The following is a 19,620-nucleotide window of genomic DNA, read 5'->3' on the forward strand; positions in this document are numbered from 1 at the left end:
ATACACAGATTTGTCATGAGTTCCAAATGTGGTTTTCTGAATCTTACAGTAATCACTATTTCAGCTGCTGATATCTGGGATCAGAGAAATCCAGAAACCTAGATAGATAACAGCTACAAAGTAAAGTGGGAAAAACAGTTTTTGTATTTTTTTTTTATGGAGGTACAACTGACATACAATGTTACATTAGTTTCAGGTGTACAACATCGTGACTTGACAGGTCTTTATGTTATGCTGTACTCATCACAAGTGTAGCTACCATCTCTCACCATATAGCACTGGCCACACCATAGATTCTACTCCCCATGCCGTCCCTTTCATCCCACGACTTCTTCCATAACTACAAGCTTGTACCTCTCACTCCCCTCTTTACCCATTTTGCCCATCTCCCTACCCCAACCTCTCGGGCAGCCATCAATTTCTTCTCTATATTTATGGGTTTGATTCTGCTTTTTGTTTGTTCATTTTGTTTTTCAAATTTCACATATAGGTGAAAGCCTATGGTATTTGAATTTCTGGCTTATTTCACTTAGCATCATACTCTCTAGATCCATCCATATTGTTGCAAATGGCAAGATCTCATTCTTCTTTATGACTGAGTAATATATTCCAGGGTGAGTGTGTGTCTGTGTGTGTGTGTGTGTGTGTGTGTGTACCCTGCCACTTCTTTATCCATTCATTTATTGAACATGTGGGGTTCTTCCATATCTTGGCTGTTTTAAGAAAAAAAAAAATGATGGGCACCTGGGTGGCTCAGTGGGTTAAGCCGCTGCCTTCGGCTCGGGTCATGATCTCAGGGTCCTGGGATCGAGTCCCGCATCGGGCTCTCTGCTCAGCGAGAAGCCTGCTTCCCTCTCTCTCTCTCTCTCTCTGCCTTCCTCTCCGTCTACTTGTGATCTCTCTCTGTCAAATAAATAAATAAAATCTTTAAAAAAAAAAAAAAGAAAAAGAAAAAAAAATGCTGCAATAAACATAGCGGTAAAAATATATTTTCAAGTTAGTGTTTTTGTCTTCTTTAGAATTCCAGCAATGGAATTACTGGATCATATGGTATTTCTGTTCTCAGGGTTTGTTTGTTTTTGTTTTTGTTTTTTTGAGGAACCTCCATACTGGTTTCCACAGTGGTAACACCCGTTTACATTCCTACCAACATTGCATGAGGGTTCCTTTTTCTCCACCTCCTCACCAACGCTTGTTATTTTTTTTATCTTTTTCTATTGTGACCACTCTGACAGCTGTGAGGTGGTATCTCACGGTGGTTTTGATTTGCATTTCCCTGATGAGGGGTGATGTGGAGCATCTTGTCACGTGTCTGTCGGCCATCTGGTTGTCTTCCTTGGAAAAATGGCAACTCAACATCTGCTATCCATTTTTTAATTGTTTTGGCATTGAGTTCTGTAAGTTCCTTATGTGTTTTTGGATAATAACCTCTTAATGGATATGTCATTTACAGATATTTCCAATAGGTTGCCTTTTTGTCTTAGTAGTTTCCTGTGTTGATGGTTTCCTTTGTCTGTTGGTATAATCTCAATTCCTTATTTTTGCTTTTGTTTCTCTTCCCTGAGGAGACCTATCTGGAAAAATGTTGCTAAAGCTAATGTCAAAGAGATTACTACCTCTGTTTTCCTTTAGGAATATTATGGTTTCGGGTCTCACAGGTTTTTAATCCATTTCAGCTGAATTTTGTGTATGGCGTAAGAAAGTGGTCCGGTTTCATTCTTTTGCATGAGGTTGCCCAGTTTTCCCAATACCATTTATTGAAGAGACTGTCTTTTCCACATTGTATAATTTTGCCTCCTTTTGTCATAGGTTAATTGACCATATAATCATGGGTTTACTTCTGGTCTTTGTGTTCTGTTGCATTGATCTGTGTCTGTTTTTGTGTCAGTGTCATACTGTGGTTTTGTTTTCCTTTTTTTTTTTTTTTTAAGGTTAATTTGTCAGCGCACCCCCACAAGCAGAGGGAGAAGCAGGCTCCCCACTGAGCAAGGAGCTTGATGCAAGACTCGATCTCAGGACCCCGGGATTGTGACCCTATCTGAAGGCAGTTTCTTAACCCACTGAGCCACCTTGGGGCCCCAAAATCATACTGTTTTAATTACTATAGTTTTGTAGTATATCTTGAAATCTGGGATTGTGACACCTTCCGTTTTGTTCTTTCTAGACTGTGCTTTGGCTATTTAGAGTCTTTTGTAGTTCCATATAAATCTTAGGATTATTCTAGTTCTGTGAAAAGTGCTGTTGGGGCACCTGGGTGGCTCAGTGGGTTAAGCTTCTGCCTTTGGCTCAGGTCTTGATCTCAGGGTCCTGGGATCAAGCCCCACAGTGGGCTCTCTGCTCAGCAGGGAGCCTGCTTCCCCCACCCCGCCCCCGCCTGCCTCTCTGCCTACTTGTGATCTCTATCTCTCTCTATCAAATAAATGAATAAAATCTTGGGGAAAAAAATGCTGTTGGCATTTTGATAGGAATTGCATTGAATATGTAGATCGCTTTGGGTAATATGAACATTTTAATGCTACTAATTCTTCCCATCCATGGTATAGCTTTCCATTTGTTTGTGTCATCTTCACTGTCTTTCATCAATGTTTGATAGCTTTCAGAGTATGGGCCTTTTACCTCCTTGGTTGAATTTACTCATAGGTATTCTTTTTTGGTGCTGTTGGAAATGGAACTGTTTTCATAATTTCTCTTTCTGCTACTTTATTAGTGTATAGAAATGCAATAGATTTTTGTATATTTTGTATTCTGCAACTTTACTAAATTTATTTATCAGTTCAAATAGTTTTTTGGTAGCATCTTTAGGATTTTCTATATATCCTATAATGTCATCTGCAAATAGTGACCATTTTACTTCTTCCTTAGCAGTATGGACCCTTTAAATTCTTTATCTGCTTGCTGTCGCTAGAATTTCCAGTACTATGTTGAATCAGAGCAGTCAAAGTGGACATCCTTGTCTTGTTCCTGATCTTGGAGGAAACCCTTTCAGGTTTTCACCATTGAGCATGATGTAAGCTGTGGGATTTATGTATGGTCTTTATTATGTTGATGTATGTTCCCTCTAACCCCACTTTGTTGAGGTTTTCATCATGAATGGATGTTGTACTTCATCCCATGCTTTTTCTGCTTCTATTGAGATAATTATGTGGTTTTTATCCTTCCTCTTGTTAATGTGATATATCATGTTGAATGATTTACAGATATTGAACCATCCTTGCATCCTTGGCTTAATCCCACTTGATTGTGATGAATGATGTTTTTCCCATATAGTTGATTTCTCCTAATATTTTGTTAAGGATTTTTGCATCTATGTTTATCAGAGATACTGGTCTATAGTTCTTTCTCTCCCTCTCTTTTCTTTTTCTTTCTTTCTTCTTTTTTTTTTTTTTTTTTTTTTTTTTTTTTGTGGTGTCTTTGATTTTGTTATCAGGGTAATTCTGGCCTCATAGAATGAGTTTAGAAGTTTTCTTCCTCTTCTAGTTTTGGAATAATTTGAAAAGGATAGGTATTAAGTCTTTTTTTTTTTTTTTAAGGTTTACTTATTTGTGAGGGAGGGAGAGCACAAACAGGGGGAGTGGCAGGCAGAGGGAGAAGCAGGCGCCCCATGGACAAAGGAGCCTGATGTGGGACTGGATCCCAGGACCCTGGGATCATGACTTGAGCTGAAGGCAGATGCTTAAACAGCTGAGCCACCCAGACATCCCAAGTCTTCTTTAAATGTGTTGTAGCATTCACCTGTGAAGCCATCTGGTCTTGGAATTTTGTTTGTTGGGAGTTTTTTGATTACCAATTCAATTTTATTACTAGTAATTCTTCAGTTCAGATTTTCCATTTCTTCCTGATTCATTTGTAGAGGAGTGTATGTTTCTAGGAACTTATCCATTTCTTCTATGTTGTCCAATTTGTTGGCATATAAATTTTCATAATCTCTTATAATTCCTTGTATTTCTAAGGTATAGGTAGTTATTGCTACTTCATTTTTTATTTGATTCCTTTCTCTTATTTATTTATTTTATTTTATTTTATTTTTAAAGATTTAATTTATTTATTTGACAGAGAGAGAGAGAGAGATCACAAGCAGGCAGAGAGGCAAGCAGAGAGAGGGCGGGGGAAGCAGGCTCCCTGATTCCTTTCTCTTTTTTTTTTTTTGTTTTGTTTCTGGTTTTGGTTTGCTTTGGTTTGGCTTTGGTTTTCCTTTTTTTTTTTTTTTCCCCTTAAGTCTAGCTAATACTAATTTGGTTTATCTTTTCAAAGTATCAGCTCTTGGTTTCATTTATCTTTTCCACTGTTTTTTTTTTTTTTTCCCCAGTCTCTATTTTACTTATTTCTGCTCTAATCCTTATTTTCTTCCTTCTACTCGCTTTGGGCTTTGTTCTTTTTCTAACTCCTTTGTATGTATTGTTACATTGTTTATTTGAGATTTTTCTTGTTTCTTGAGGTAGGCCTATATTGCTATAAACTTCACACCTAGATCTGCTTTGGCTGCATCCCAAATTTTGAATTGTTGTGTTTTCATTTTTATTTGTCTCTATGTATTTTTTTATTTCCTCTTTGATTTTTTCATTGGGGTCTTTCACCTCCCTGATTAAGTTTATTCCTAGGCAATTTATTCTTTTTAGTGCAATTGTAAATGGAGTATATTCTTAATATGTTTGTGCTACTTCAGTATAGTATATAGGAATACAACAGATTTCTATATATTATGTATTCTGCAACTTTTTTTAAGACTTTATTTAGCATCATGATCAGACTATTACACTTAGCAATCAACAACATGGTTGCCAAAAAAAAAAAAAACTACATTAAAACTCTTTGTTGGAATGCTTTACACTTTCCACAGAACAGAAACTAAAATCACCTGTTATACAATTAATCACAAATACAGTCCTTAAGTTTTTTGCCCAGACACATGAGTATTGTTTAAAACATGTCTTCTTTTTAGCAGCTAGGCCCTGAAACCACTGTGCTTGCTGAGTTCACAAATCTTTTGTGACCTGTAGCATCCCTGTCACTTCTCTGGCTCTCCTCTCCTTCTAAGCTTTGTTTCCTGGCAGTAATTAAAACCTTCTGCTACTGCCGTAGCTATTGCTGCTGCTGGAACCAGCATAACCACCTTGGTTTTGTGGTTTGGCAAAGTATTGGCCTCCACCACCATACGGGCCAGAGTTTCTGCCTCCAAAATGTCCTCCTTTCATAGGTCCAAAATTTGAGGATGGATTGTTGTAATTGCCAAAATCATTATAGCTTACGCCACATCCAAAGTTGCTTCCATCATTACCAAATCCATTATTGCCATTACCATTGCCCCATATGCACCACCACCTGGACTGCCACCAAAGCCACCTCACCCACTGAATTTCCTCTACAACCAAAGCTGTCATGGCCACCAAAACCTCCCCCATGTCCTCCTCCAAAGTTTCCAGAACCACTTCAGCCTCTCTGGCTGAGTGAAGCTCTACCCATCTCTTACTTAGATAGGGCTCTCCTTACTTCCCAATCATGGCCATTCACAGTATGGTATTTTTGAATGACAGTCTCATCTACAGAGTCATGGTCATCAAATGTTACAAAAGCAAAACCCCTTTCTGCCACTGCCTCAGTCAGTCATGATCTCAATCACTTTGATGTTCCCATACTGTTCAAAATAATCTCTTTAGATGATGTTTTTCAACATCTTCTTTAATGCCACCAACAAAAATCTTTTTCACAGTTAAGTGGGCACCAGGTCTTTAAGAATCTTCTCTAGAGACAGCCCTCATTGGTTCTACAACACTTCCATCCACCTTATGTGGCCTTGCATTCATGGCTGCATCCATTTCCTCTACAGTAGCCTATGGGACAAGCCCAAAGCCTCTGGAGCATTTGGTGTTTGGATCTCTCATTACCACATAGTCCATAAGTGTTCCCCATTGCTCAAAATGGCTCCTCAGACTCTTTGGCTTCAAAGCTCAGACCTCCGATGAAGAGCTTCTACAGCTGTTCAGGCTCTTTGGGAGACTCTGACTTAGACATGATGGTGGTGGGAGGGAGACTTTAACAATGCTTACTCGGCAGTGACCACGGGCAGCAAAGCTGCATTCTGCAACTTTACTGAATTCATTTATTCTTTTTTTTTTTTTAACATAATGTATTATTTGTTTCAGGGGTATCAGGGGTACAGGTCTGTGAATCATCAGTCTTACACAATTCACAGCGCTCACCATAGCACATATGCTCCCAATGTCCATTGTCCCCAATGTCCCTCCCCTCCAGCAACCTGAAGTTTGTTTCCTGAGATTAAGAGTCCCTTAATGGTTTGTTTCCCTCCCTGGTCCCATCTTATTTCATTTTTTCCCTCCCTTACCCCCCACGACACTCTGCCCTACCTCTCAAATTCCTCATATCAGAGAGATATGATAATTGTCTTTCTCTGATTAACTTATTTTGCTTAGCATAATACCCTCTAGTTCCATCCATATCATTGCAAATGGCAAGATTTCAGGTTTTTTGATGGCTGCCTAGTATTCCATTGTGAGTGTATGTATGTATGTGTATGTGCATGTGTGTGCACGTATACACACACATATGTATACCACATCTTTATTCATCTGCTGATGGACATCTAGGCTCTTTCCATAGTTTGGCTATTGTGGTCATTGCTGCTATAAACATTTGGGTGCACATGCTCCTTCAGATCACTACGTTTGTATCTTTAGGGTAAATACCCAGTAGTGCAATTGCTGGGTCATAGGGTAGTTCTATTTTCAACATTTTGAGGAACCTCCATGCTGTTTTCCAGAGTGGCTGCACCAGCTTGCATTCCCACCAACAGTGTAGGAGGGTTCCCCTTTCTCTGCATCCTCGACAACACCTGTTGTTTCCTGACTGGTTAATTGTAGCCATTCTGACTGGTGTGAGGTGGTATCTCACTATGGTTTTGATTTGTATTTCCCTGATGCTGAGTGATTTTTGAGCACTTTTTCATGTGTCTGCTGGCCATCTGGATGTCTTCTTTGCAGACATGTCTGTTCATGTCTTCTGCCCATTTCTTGATTCGATTATTTGTTCTTTGGGTGTTGAGTTTGATAAGTTCTTTATAGATATTGGATACTAGCCCTTTATCTGATACGTCGTTTGCAAATATCTTCTCCCATTCTGTTGTTTGTCTTTTAATTTTGTTGACTGTTTCCTTTGCTGTGCAAAAGCTTTTGATCTTGATAAAGTCACAATAGTCCATGTTTGCCCTTGTTTCCCTTGGCATTTATTTCTAATATCTTGGTGGTGTCTTTAGGGAAAAACATAGGGCTTTGATCAGACAAAACTGCATTTAAGTCCCATCTTTTCCATTTCCTAGCTACATGGGCATGTTTGCTGACTTATGTAAAACATTAGGGAAGGATTGCTAAGTACAATAAGTATATATTCTAGTAACTGGCACATAAAATCTTGACTAAATTATAGTTCTCTTATTTGTTACTTTTTTTTTTTTGAGGATTGGAGGTTTATTTAACAGCAGTGGACTCAGACGAGGTTGTTTTCCAAAGGTCTGAGCCCCGAGCGCAAGCAGGGAGGGGGAATTTATACCCTCTACTTCTACATACTTGGTAATTTTGGTGTGCGCAGGAAACGGGGTAGGAAAGAAGAACCCGAAAGGGCTTTGAGACGGGGACTAGAATTCCCTTGCTGTTTTGGCCAGCCATCATAGAGTACAGTTTTTCCCAATCATTCCCCCCTTTGATGCCCTTTTAAACACCTAGGGGAGGGCATCATTATCGTCTATTACCATGGCCCTGCGAGACTAATATTTGGGCAGTGGCTCGCCTGGTAACAGGTTTTCTCTGAACTTCGCAATCCATCTTAAGGTTCCTAAGGCTGCCCAATAAGCAGTAACAATAACAAGTGTCTGGGAGAAAGTCCAGTCAGAAGGGGCAGCAATGTAAAATTCATCTCTTGAGGTGAGGGTGTTGGTGTCATGCCTGCAATAGCCAGGGACCACGGTGAATGGGTGTCCATCAGTTGGTGGGGTCTCGTTGAAGGTAGAGCTAGAGCAGGTCTGTAGGATCTGGTAGGGCTTCCCACTGGCGTGGTTCATCCAGCTGGTGAGATCCTTCTTTACTCTAGAGCGGTGGACCCATTCGGTGACACCTAAGACCCTGAGGGCAGTAGAGGGTGGTTAGAACAACAGTGTGGGGCACTGTCCACTATGATTTGAGAAGGTCCTTTCTAAAGCTTCTCAGGAGATGGGCCTTCTAGTTTTTCCCAGGGCTTGGAGGTGTTGGGACACCTCTAAGTTTCCAATCTGTTCAAGGTCTCCTCTAAGACTACTTACTACCGGGTGGGGGGGTGTCCTGCCATAGAGCTTTCTTGGTGAATTATAGCTGCAGCAATCTTTTAAATCCCACTGACTAGAATAAACAATATCAATGACCTCCAACAGTTATGCTCTACAGGAGTGCGACGTTCAGGTCCAGGCATAAGGGTAGCTGGATTTTTAAAGTCTGACAGGTTTTAGGTATTATTTCAGGCACCTCTATCAGTGTAGCCTGGTATTTAATAAGTTGGCCTCCATCATCCATTGGTGGCCTTTCGTTTCTAAGACAAATCTGGACCTGATGCAAAGTCATTACAGTCAGGGATTGTCCCATAGTGAGCTTTGAGGCTCCTTTTATGAGGAGGGCTGTTCTATGCTTAGCTAAAGCCTTTTTTTGTTTGTTTTGGTTTTTTTTTTTTTTTTGGTTTTTTTTTTGTTTTGTTTTTTTAAAGATTTTATTTATTTATTTGACAGAGAGAGATCACAAGTAGACGGAGAGGCAGGCAGAGAGAGAGAGAGAGAGGGAAGCAGGCACCCCGCTGAGCAGAGAGCCCGATGTGGGACTCGATCCCAGGACCCCGAGATCATGACCTGAGCCGAAGGCAGCGGCTTAATCCACTGAGCCACCCAGGCGCCCTTAGCTAAAGCCTTTGTTTGTAATTGTACCTCAATAGAGGTGGCTTCTAGGATAAATATGACTAAGGGATGAAACCACTAAGAAGCCCTTTTCTTGAGTTGTCCAGCCTTAACAATATCATAATTACAAAGGATCATAAGCAAGTGGGAGAAAACTTGTCAAGAGGTAAGGGGAGTCCCACATGCATCTATCCAATAAAATCATAAAGAAAGTGGGGTCATCTATTATCTCCACAAGTCCATAGTTAATCCTATGGGGTGGGGTATGTTTCTGGCTTTTAGGCAATTTCTTATCCTAGCCCCACAGAATTAGTTAAGGTGATAGTTAAGTTATACAGTTGTTGGGGAATCAATCCCATTTTCCAGTTGTTTAGATAATTATGTGCCCATGCGGTTATTATCCCCACACAATAATCAGCAGAAGATTATCTATATATGAGTTACTGTGGTAATTTCTCTTAAGTTTACCTCTAGTTGTCTAGCTTAGGTAAACAACAAGCATTTAAAGACAACCAAATCTAGAACTTAACATCCACAAAGGTGTGTTACTGAAACATAATTTTTCTTTCTAAAATAACCCTCATTTCCAGAGATAGCCAAATTAGGACTAATTTATTTGAAAAACAAGTCCAGTTTAAACAGATTTGGCCTAATTATTTACATAAGATCAGCAAGAACAGTGAGTGATCACACAGATCTTTTAGAATCTGCTTTGCTGGAACTTCTTATAAGGAATCTCGGTTGAACTTTCAGTAGCCTTTCCAGGACAGAAACCAAGCCATGTACTTGCCATCAGACATGCCTGCAACACCTGTAGATTTGGGTAGATTCTTCTTCGTGAGGTCCCCAAAGTATCCTGAAGTTCCTGTACCTGCCAGGAAGTGACCTTCTTTACTCACCTGGTGAGGCTGCAAGGTATCAGGCCAACAGTTCCAAGGGGCTTTATGGCTCCAGGTTTCATAAAGTCAACCTTAGTTCCTTAAAGCTGTCTGGTCATATCTGAGTCTATGTATGTCTTTCTCAAATATGACATTCCAGTCAAAGCCTTAGTAAAATAACCAATGTTTCCCATAGTGTCCTGTTACACGGAGAACAGATTCTTATTGAACTTATGCAAATGACTAATTGCCATGGAAGAAGGAATACTTACTGAGACCTTTTGAGTTTCAGAGGGTTCAGAAAGAGAGAAAAGTTGAATGAATATTTTTACGTTTCTGTAAGTCACAGGTAACTTAAGTAAAATTTTTCTTAGTCTGGAAGGGCAAACATTAGAGAGCGAGCAATGTCTAAAATAAGAGGCATAACGCTATAATCTTTTAGTTCATTTACTCCCATGTTACTAATTCTGGTTTAGTTAGTTCTGGAAGTTTTTTCCCATTTCAGTTTTAGGGTTTCCAATATATTGGATACCTGTATTTATCCTGAAAATCCTTTATATGAAACTCCTTTAAGGTGAAACTCATTTTACAAGAGAATTAAAACAATTATAAATGACAAAAACTCAGAATAGATATGGTTAAATAGCTGATGAGAGTTTACAATTTAGCTGGTAAGGAAATCTCGTTATTTCTGTAACACGTAACACTTCAATAATTAAATATCAAATGATGACTTATCGAAACATTGCAACTTTGGGAAATGTATAGAACCTCTAGAATCATATAGCATTTACCCAGATGTAACCCAAGGTTGATCATTTGTTTAACAGTACTTCCTGAGTAACTTAGCATACCAGGGAAAAGCCTAATGAGTTAAAGAGATTTCATTTACAATTTAAATCTTGTCAACATTTTCTAAAATCTTAGAAAGTCTTAAAGCATGTGCCTAAATATAATTAGGGATGTTAAACACCTGATAGGGGCAAAATGTGGAAAATGGTTTTTCTGGACAGGCAAAGAGGAAACAACTATTTACGTTTTCTTCCTGACAGCAGATCAATTAACCTGAGAAAAGTTTGTCCTTTTGAACAGAGCGAAAACCAGCTTTCTATACCAGTGTCTTTTTAAAAATTCAGTTCAATCTTAGTCCATCGTGGCCATACTTAAAATTATTTTTCTGAAGATTTCCCTTCACAAACCTTCTACAACTTTCCTTTGCATTTAGGTTTTGTCCCAAGCCATTTTCCTTCCAAAAAATCATCTCATTCAGGATAAAATTACCTTCTTTTCCTTCAACAAAATGCATTCCCATTCCTTCTATCTTTCTTACATATCTCCTACTTATCCACATAGAGTTGTTTCCCTTATTTCCATCAGTCATAGTTACAGTTAGCATAATTTTGTACTCTTAGAAACACCTTAATAGCTAGCAATGGCTAAGTATTAACCCTTTGTGAACTGTTACAACAGAATTCTTTAGATGGCAAATTTATGAATCAGTTAAGCACAAGACATATTTACCAACAGTTTTTTTGTTTTTTATCTTAAAGATTGTATTTATTTATTTGACACAGAGAGAGAGAAAGAGATCACAAGTAGGCAGAAGAGGCAGGCAGAGGGGGAGGGAAAGCAGGCTCCCCACTGAGCAGAGAGCCCAATGTTGGACTTGATCCCAGTACCCTGAGATCATGACCTGAGCTGAAGGCAGAGGCTTAATCCACTGAGACATCCAGGCGCCCCTTACCAACAATTTTAAATACTCTTAGTTTCTTTGCAGTAAGTCAAAAGCACAAACCTATGTCCAGTAATTAATAACTTAGCATTTTATCCTATTTGAAAGACCTAGATGTTCAACGAATTTCTTTTTTTTAAGATTTTATTTATTTATTTGACAGAGAGAGATCACAAGTAGACGGAGAGGCAGGCAGAGAGAGAGAGAGGGGGGGGGGGAAGCAGGCACCCTGCTGAGCAGAGAGCCCGATGCGGGACTCGATCCCAGGACCCTGAGATCATGACCTGAGCCGAAGGCAGCGGCTTAATCCACTGAGCCACCCAGGTGCCCCTGTTCAACGAATTTCATTCCATTTGTCATTCAACCAAAACTTTAAAGTTTCAGGTTACCAAAGACTTCAAAAGCTGTATTAACAATTACCCATGAAAACTTTGAGACAATTAGCCATCAGTTTAGTCATTATTTTGGTAACACATTTCAACAGAGACAACGAGCTTATTTGACCTTCAGTAAACCTTGATAGAATAACAATTTCACGTTTGCCTCTGATAACTTAAAAGACATATCTGTCTGAATTAAACCAACAAGCTTAGTTTAAATGCTGAAATATGTTCCACTAGGATCTTCCCCATGGTCAATTTTCACCTGAGATACATGGGGAAATCTGGAGTGGGTGGTGGTAGTTCCTAGGGTTGTTCTTCTTGCTCCTTGACAGTGGTGCCTAAGGCACTAAGGATGGTCTAGAAGCCAGTGATGCAGGCCGCACCCAAGGTGGTGCAGAAACAGGAAAAAGAAAGATGGGGAGGCAGAAGAGACAAAGTGCTGCCACCAGAGGGCAGGGAAAGGGTTCCTGGTTCAGGAGATCATCAGCTCCAGAGGAGCAGATGCCATGTTTTCACACCAACAAGGGCGGGGATAGACAATCCATATTAGGCCAGAGAAGACAGGGAATTCCCTAAAACAAAGGAGGTTTGGCAGCTGCTTGGGAATATTCTTTTTTTTTTTTTTTTTTTAATTTTATTTATTTATTTGACAGATCACAAGTAGGCAGAGAGGCAGGCAGAGAGAGAGGAGGAAGCAGGCTCCCCGCTGAGCAGAGAGCCCAATGTGGGGCTTGATCCCAGGGTCCCGGGATCATGACCTGAGCCGAAGGCAGAGGCCCTAAACCCCTGAGCCACCCAGGCGCCCCTCCCACTTTCTCTTAAAGGTAAATATGAGAGCTGTTATTTTTCATTCTGTTTCTGTCTGGATCAAGTATCTTATGGGCTATCAGAGCCGCTAAATTGGGTATCTCCCCACACATGCCACTTACCAGAAGCAGGAGCGCTGTCTTCCTGCAGCTCACCTTTAGGCCCCAGGTCAGTGGAGGACTGTGGTCCCCACACTTTCTGACGGGTTCTTCCTTGTCCAGAGCTCATCGCCATTGCTGCTCCTGATGCCCACTGGCCAGGGCCTCCCTGATAGGCTTTGCTTCCTTACAGACTCTGGGCTCTTTTACTCGGGTTACAAATGTCCTACTTTGGTCTTTCCTATTAGCACAGAATCGGACCCATGGGGGCAGAGTTTGGGCTATCTGAAGCCAAGAATCAATATATGGGAATTGGCCAGGGTGTCTGGGAGTCCTGACCATAATTTTGTAAATGACCTGGACAGTGGGTAAGTCTTAAGGCCCCTCAGAGGGCCATTTGACCCCAAAGGTGGCGCATTCCAATTCACATAATGTGCCGAATTTCCCAAATGTTTTGATCCCATAGTCTCCTGAGAATCGCTTCTTAAAAAAATTTTGAGCATACAGTCTAAGACCATAGGTTTTGAATCCGTCATCATGCTCACCATGATGAGCAGGGAGGTTCCCTTGGCCACCCTGTGTGTTCCCTCCCTGTGTCATTGGCATGAAGACAAACGAAGGGTGGGTGTCCCTTCAAAGGATAGACCAGTCAGATGCCCCCCTGTCCAGCATCCCAGAGGACGCCTGGGTGCCTCTTAGCCTTAGCGAGTCCGTATGAACCCCAGACTGGCACCCTAAAGGGGGGGCTCACCTTAGACCCTATGAGGTCACCAGGGAAGCAGGTTAGGGCCATTCGGACTTCATAGGCTTCTGGGGACCCTAAGGGTCCCCATCTGTGGATGGAGCCACAGAATCCATATGCCTGACAAGCCAGGCCAAACTGCACATTCACTGACACTTTCACAATAAGTTATTACAGTTCCTTCCCTCCAGAAGGCCCTGATCTGTGGAATTCCTTCTGGAAATTCCTTTCTGGGATTCCTGACCTGAAGGACCTCCCCCCAGGAAGGCCCTACCTGTGAGATTTCTAAGAGGTCTCTGGGAGGTGATCAGTCTCGCTTCCACCCTCAGGGGTGGGCCTGACTGGGTCCTAGGGCCCCAGATTTTACCAGAATCCAAAGTCAGGACCAGGTCCTCAGCTGCCAAGTCTCCTTTGAGTCTGGGTAGGAACAGCAGGGCGGGCCAGCCTGAGGCGACCAGGCAGGAGACTGCCAAAAATCAGGCAGGGCATACCTTCTCCCTGAGGATCCCTCATTCCGGCACTGCCCCACCATTGCCCCAAACCAATGGGCCAGGGCGGTTGGGTTTCCTGGTCAGGGAACCAAATGTTGCAGAACTTGGACTGGATCCTGGTGGAAGAACCAAGCAGCACTCGGAGACCTTGAAGGATCAGAGGTTTATTTAACACTGGCGAGCTCAAAGTTGTTCTCCAAAGGTCTGAGCCTGTGTGTTACCTTTTATTTTTTATTTATTTATTTATTTTTTAAAAGATTTTATTTATTTATTTGTCAGAGAGAGCGAGGAAGAGAGAGCAAGCACAGGCAGACAGAATGGCAGGCAGAGGCAGAGGGAGAAGCAGGCTCCCTGATGAACAAGGAGCCCGATGTGGGACTCGATCCCAGGACGCTGGGATCATGACCTGAGCCGAAGGCAGCTGCCCAACCAACTGAGCCACCCAGGCCTCCCAATGTGTGTTACCTTTTAATTGTGCTAATGTTTCATACCACTTCAGCAGCAACAATTCTATCAGGAAATCTCAGCCTTCTTGTTAAGTATTTTGTCATTCGCTTATTCATTCGGTCAACAAATACCTGTTGACCTATCACTATGCATCAGGGACTGTGTTTGGGGACACAGAGATGAAGAAGGGCTGACCTGGAATTTGACCTCTTTTTTTTTTCCTGAGAGAAAAGGGTAAATGTGCCAAAATGTTCATAACTAGTAAACTAAGGAAAGGATACATATTAATTGTACTTGCCTTTCAAAACTTTTCTCTGAATTTAACATGTTTTAAAATAGAGTTGGGAGAAAATGTATTTCTGTTACTTGGCAGTTGTCATTCTTGAAAACCATTACCGGGGGGCCTAGCTGGCTCAGTGGGTTAAGCCTCTGCCTTCAGCTCAGGTCACGATCCTGGGGTCCTGGGATCAAGCCCCGCATCAGGCTCTCTGCTCAGCAGGGAGCCTGCTTCCCCGCTCCCCCTCTGCCTGCCTCTCTGCCTACTTGTGATCTCTGTCTAATAAATAAATAAAATCTTAAAAAAAAAAAAAAACCATTACCACATCTCAGTTTTTCACACGCCTTTTATCAGACTATTCATAGTCGCCTCTCCAAGAGCCTTAGGAGAAGACCACTAAGGGAATGTGCTGGGGATGAGAGGGGCCAGTGAGACCTGCCTGGAAAAGGAACAGGTGTGGTTACCTGGAGCCACACAGCAGGGGCTTGGGGCAGCTGGACTCTCAAAGACTGAGGGGGAAATGGAGGTGGAAACCAAGGGCAGTGCTCCAAGTTTCAGTCCTGCCCTGTTCATTATCCAGTCCAGCCAACTCTGTCCAGTCGTCTCAGGGTGTGGGCCATTTGTCACATTCTGTGCTCGCCACCACCAATTACTGACTACTGATCCGAGCTTAGAGGTTAAACATTCCAACAGAGCCCTTGTGTGACTCTCTGCTTTGCAGAGTGAACTTTGCCAAGCTCATTAGTCCTGTGGACAGTGAGGTTTGCTCTGTGTTTGATGGCATTGCAGTAGGTTGTGGATGAGACCTTGATGAGATGATGTGTGGAACGTGGTTGGCACAGGGCTTGTGCGTGGTACCTACGTAGTACATGTACAACGGTGTACACACCTAACCTTATTCAATGGCAAATGACACATCTGCATGCTCGCACAGAAACCTCTGATGCCTCTGCCTCCCCCATACCCACATCTAGTTTGTCAGCATGTTTTGTCCTCCCTGCTTCCAAATACGTAGCCTAAATCAGACCACATTCATGCTCTGCGAGGCTATACCTCCATCTCTTGTCCAACCCCTGTAGCAGCCCTCTGATGGCTCATCCTGCTTCAGCTCTTGTCCCCTCACCCCCCAGAATGTTCTGCACAGCAAACATTGTCAAGCTTAATGGAGAATATCACCTTCCACCTAAGCCCCCCTATGGCTCCCATCAGCCTTGAGTAAAGCCCCACCCCCACCCCTCACAGCATGGCCTGCGTCCTGCCTGCTCTGCAGCCTCACTCTGTCTCTCCGCATTGCTCACTGCATTCTAGCATGCTGGCCTTTCTGTCCCTGAGACACACCAGTACTCACCCTCCCCTCAGTCTTTGTGCTTGCTCCCTCTGCCTGAGATGCTCCTCCTGCGAGTGTCCACACGCTGCCTGCCTGCCCTTCTGGTCTCCATTCAAATGTCATTTCCTCCATGAAGTCTTCCCTGACCATTCTCTAATTCTGTGTGCCATCTGCACCCTCACCTGTCAGTAGTGCTTGTCATAATCTAAAATGATCTTGTTTATTTCATCCTTGTATGTCTCCCTTATAGAATGGAGCCTCCAGGGAGGTTCACTGTCCATCGAGCACACAAGAACCTTGTGTCTTATTCAGTTTTAGTCCGTAACAAAATAGCACACGCTGAGGGGCTTAAGCACCAGAAATTATTTTCTTGCAGTGCCAGAGGCTGGAAAGCCCTAGATCAAGGTTCTAGCATCTCAGAGTTTCTGGTGAGTGCTCTCTTCCTAGCTTGTAGACAGCTGCCTTCCCCCTTCTTGCTGCAACCTCAGTATTTTCTCCCATTTCCCCCCTTGCATCCCTGTGGAGAGATAATGAGAGAGAGAGAGAGCACTCCGGTGTCTCTTCTTCTTCTTTTTTTTTTTTTTAAAGATTTTATTTATTTGACAGATCACTAGTAGGCAGAGAGGCAGTCAGAGAGGGGGAAGCAGGCTCCCTGCTGAGCAGAGAGCCCAACGAGGGGCTCGATCCCCAGGACCCTGAGATCACGACCTGAGGCTTTAACCCACTGAGCCACCCAGGCGCCCCTCAGGTGTCTCTTCTTATAAAGACACTAATCCTGCTGGATCAGGGCCCCATCCTTATGACCTCATTTAACCTCCATTACTTCCTTGGAGGCTTCATCTTCAATTATAGTCCTGCTGGAGGTTGGGGCTTCAACATAGGAATTTCAAGATTGGGCGGGGGAGGGGGGCATTGGGGACACAAATACTAGGCCAGCACCAGAACCTAGACAACAGCATGGCACGGAGCAGGCACTTAGTAAGTATTCGCTCAATAAATGAACGACTCCGGGCAGTCCACTCCTATATGTGGACTCCTATATAAGTTGCTGTCAGTTCCTGTATAAATGCCCCCGTTTTGGCACCCGGTCCCGCAGGTCAGGGCGTGTCACTGTACATCCCCCAGTCCGCCATCAATGCCACGGTGGAGGAGGACATCCTGCTCTCGGTTGAGTACTCCTGCCATGGCATCCCCACCATCGAATGGAAGTATACGTCTAACTGGGGAGCGCAGAAGATCGTCGAGTGGAAGCCAGGGACTCAGGCCAACATCTCCCAGAGCCACAAGGACCGACTCTGCACCTTCGACAACGGCTCCATCCAGCTCTTCAGTGTGGGCGTGAGGGATTCCGGCTACTACGTCATCACCGTGACGGAGCGCCTGGGGAGCAGCCAGTTTGGCACCATCGTGCTGCACGTGTCAGGCAAGACCGGGCGGGGGGTGGGCCCCCCGCTGAACTGCCAGCCTTGGTCGGGGGGAGTGCTTTCATGATACTGAAAGAGACCTTGTCTCCCCGTTCCCCTCCCCGCCCCGTAGAGATCCTCTACGAAGACCTCCATTTTGTTGCCGTCTTCCTCGCTTTTCTCGCTGCTGTGGCTGCGCTGTTAATCAGCCTCATGTGGGTGTGTAACAAGTGTGCATACAAATTCCAGAGGAAGAGAAGACACAAACTCAAAGGTAATTCTTTGGGCCCTGTGATCATCCAGTCATGCTTTCATGGTTGTGGGGGTGCATGTTAGCCTGGTCTCCCCGAGAACCCCCCCCCCCCCAGCTGATGGGCACCTGCCTGGGCTTGTCTCTTGTTTTGCAGAGAGCACCACTGAGGAGATCGAGCTGCAGGATGTAGAGTGTTAGCCAAGGCTGCGCCCAGTTACATTCCTACCTCAGAGGGAAAGTGTTATTTTTCCAACAAAAGGAGCCAACATGGCGGAACCACCCTCCCATCCTCCTGTTGCCCAGCCTTGACCAGCCATTCCTGAAGGCGCTATGGTTGTGAACAAAATCAACTGTGTGGAGTTGAGGACTTGGGTTGGACAAAGTCAGTTCTAGCACTCACAAGTTCAGGGAGGCCTGGCTGCTTGCTCACTGCGCTCTGGGGCTGAGGCCAGGGCGCATCCAGACTGAGCGTGCAGCCAGCCCTGAACAAGCTCTCTGTGTTCTTCCTTCCCAGCCTGTCCCTCCCACCTCTGCCGTGGTAGCTTCTGTGAAAAGTTCTGCCACGGTCTGCCTGCCGGGCAGAGGTGGAAGCTGCAAGGCTGCCCTTGGGCCCTAGTGAGGTGCTCAGAGCAGGGCCAGGCCCTGGGCCAGAAGCTTTAAGGCGAAGAGCTTCACTTGTGCCTGAGGGACCAGCACTAGAAACAGGAATTAGAGAGATTGCCTTTCTCTTCCTCTCTTATTCTGACATTAATTGGATTTTCCCCCTCCTATGGCCTCAATTTAGACCAGTGAGAGGAACCCGGATATTCTTAGCCACTGTGGGCAGCAACTGGTGTCCACAGGGCTTCCTGACAAGCTGGGTCATGGTGCTTGTGTGAAAGTGAGCCTGCGTGGGGGCTGGTTATGACTGGAATGTTACCAGAGGCTTCAGATCTCTGCTCCTCAGTCACCAACTCTTTGTCTCCAGTCAGGCCCTTGCACTCTCCCAAGTGGGCTTAGGGATGCTTGCCGCTCACCTACCTCACCAGGGTATCACATGAAGCCCACAGTATGCATGGAGCTCCCGGGCAGTTGAAGAAAAAGCATGAGGATTCTTCAAGGATCTGGAAAGCAATAAGCCTTCTACTGAATGCTGCCAAGTGAGAAAACACTCTGGGGTTCTGGGGCTCCAGGTGAAATGAGGGACTGGCTCAGAGCTGGCCTTGGCTCTCATTCTCTCAGCTTGTTAGTCACTGTGTTTACTTGAAAGTGTCTCCATCCCGCCTTCCATTTGGCAAGTTCTAAAGTAGGAATGAATTTATTTTCCATTCTTCTTTCTCTCTCCAACATTCTTAGCTACAAACCAAAGGAAGCACCCCAGTTACAGTGGAGGCCAAGGTCAGGAGCTCAGTCCCCAGCCTCCAACTGCAAATTCACCCATGCAGACATGAAAGAGAGCTAGAACATTCCCTCCTCTTTTCCTTAAGTCCCCAATGTCCCATCTCTTCTGCTTGCCATGTGGCAAGCAAGAAGTTGCCTGGGGAAGTTGGTAAGAAGCCTATCTCTAAATAAGCCAAGGTTACAAGAAGAGCTCTTCCTAGAGGAGTCAGACAGGAGCTTTGTGATCTTCCAGAAGGACTCTAAAAGTACTGTTTGATTCAAAAAGCAAGAGTGCCGTTGGTCCACAGGCCTCATTTGTAGCTGGAGTGCCGGTCACAGAAGGTTCTCACCTTCACCTTGGGGCCACCTTCAGTACACAATTGTGTCCTTTCCCCGGGCAGCATTCAGAGGAGCCAGGCCCCAGAGCCTTGAGGAAGCTGGGTGGAGTACCTGAACAAAGAAGGTCAAGGGTCATCTGATTCATTCATTTCTTTCACACA

The 19,620-nt window shown here is 43.8% G+C and overlaps 1 protein-coding gene across 4 annotated transcripts in view; it reads left to right on the plus strand.

Annotated features, from left to right (window-relative positions):
• The window catches only part of VSTM5 (V-set and transmembrane domain containing 5), a 44,014-nt gene that overhangs the window by 23,778 nt on the left and 616 nt on the right, over positions 1-19,620 (plus strand). For 2 of the 4 annotated variants that reach the window (XR_007121213.1, XR_007121214.1), the window contains exons 2-4: positions 17,202-17,528; positions 17,642-17,782; positions 17,916-18,900. Coding sequence is in view for 1 of the 4 variants with exons in the window: in XM_047693979.1 (XP_047549935.1) it covers positions 17,202-17,528; positions 17,642-17,782; positions 17,916-17,959 (512 nt within the window). In the remaining 3 variants the exon portion in view is untranslated. Of the gene's footprint in view, positions 1-17,201; positions 17,529-17,641; positions 17,783-17,915; positions 19,607-19,620 lie in introns of those variants that run through there. The other 2 variants (XR_007121215.1, XM_047693979.1) reach the window with 2 other exon arrangements.

This window comes from Lutra lutra, chromosome 10 (genome assembly GCF_902655055.1).
Source record: "Lutra lutra chromosome 10, mLutLut1.2, whole genome shotgun sequence".
Lineage (NCBI taxonomy): Eukaryota > Metazoa > Chordata > Mammalia > Carnivora > Mustelidae > Lutra > Lutra lutra.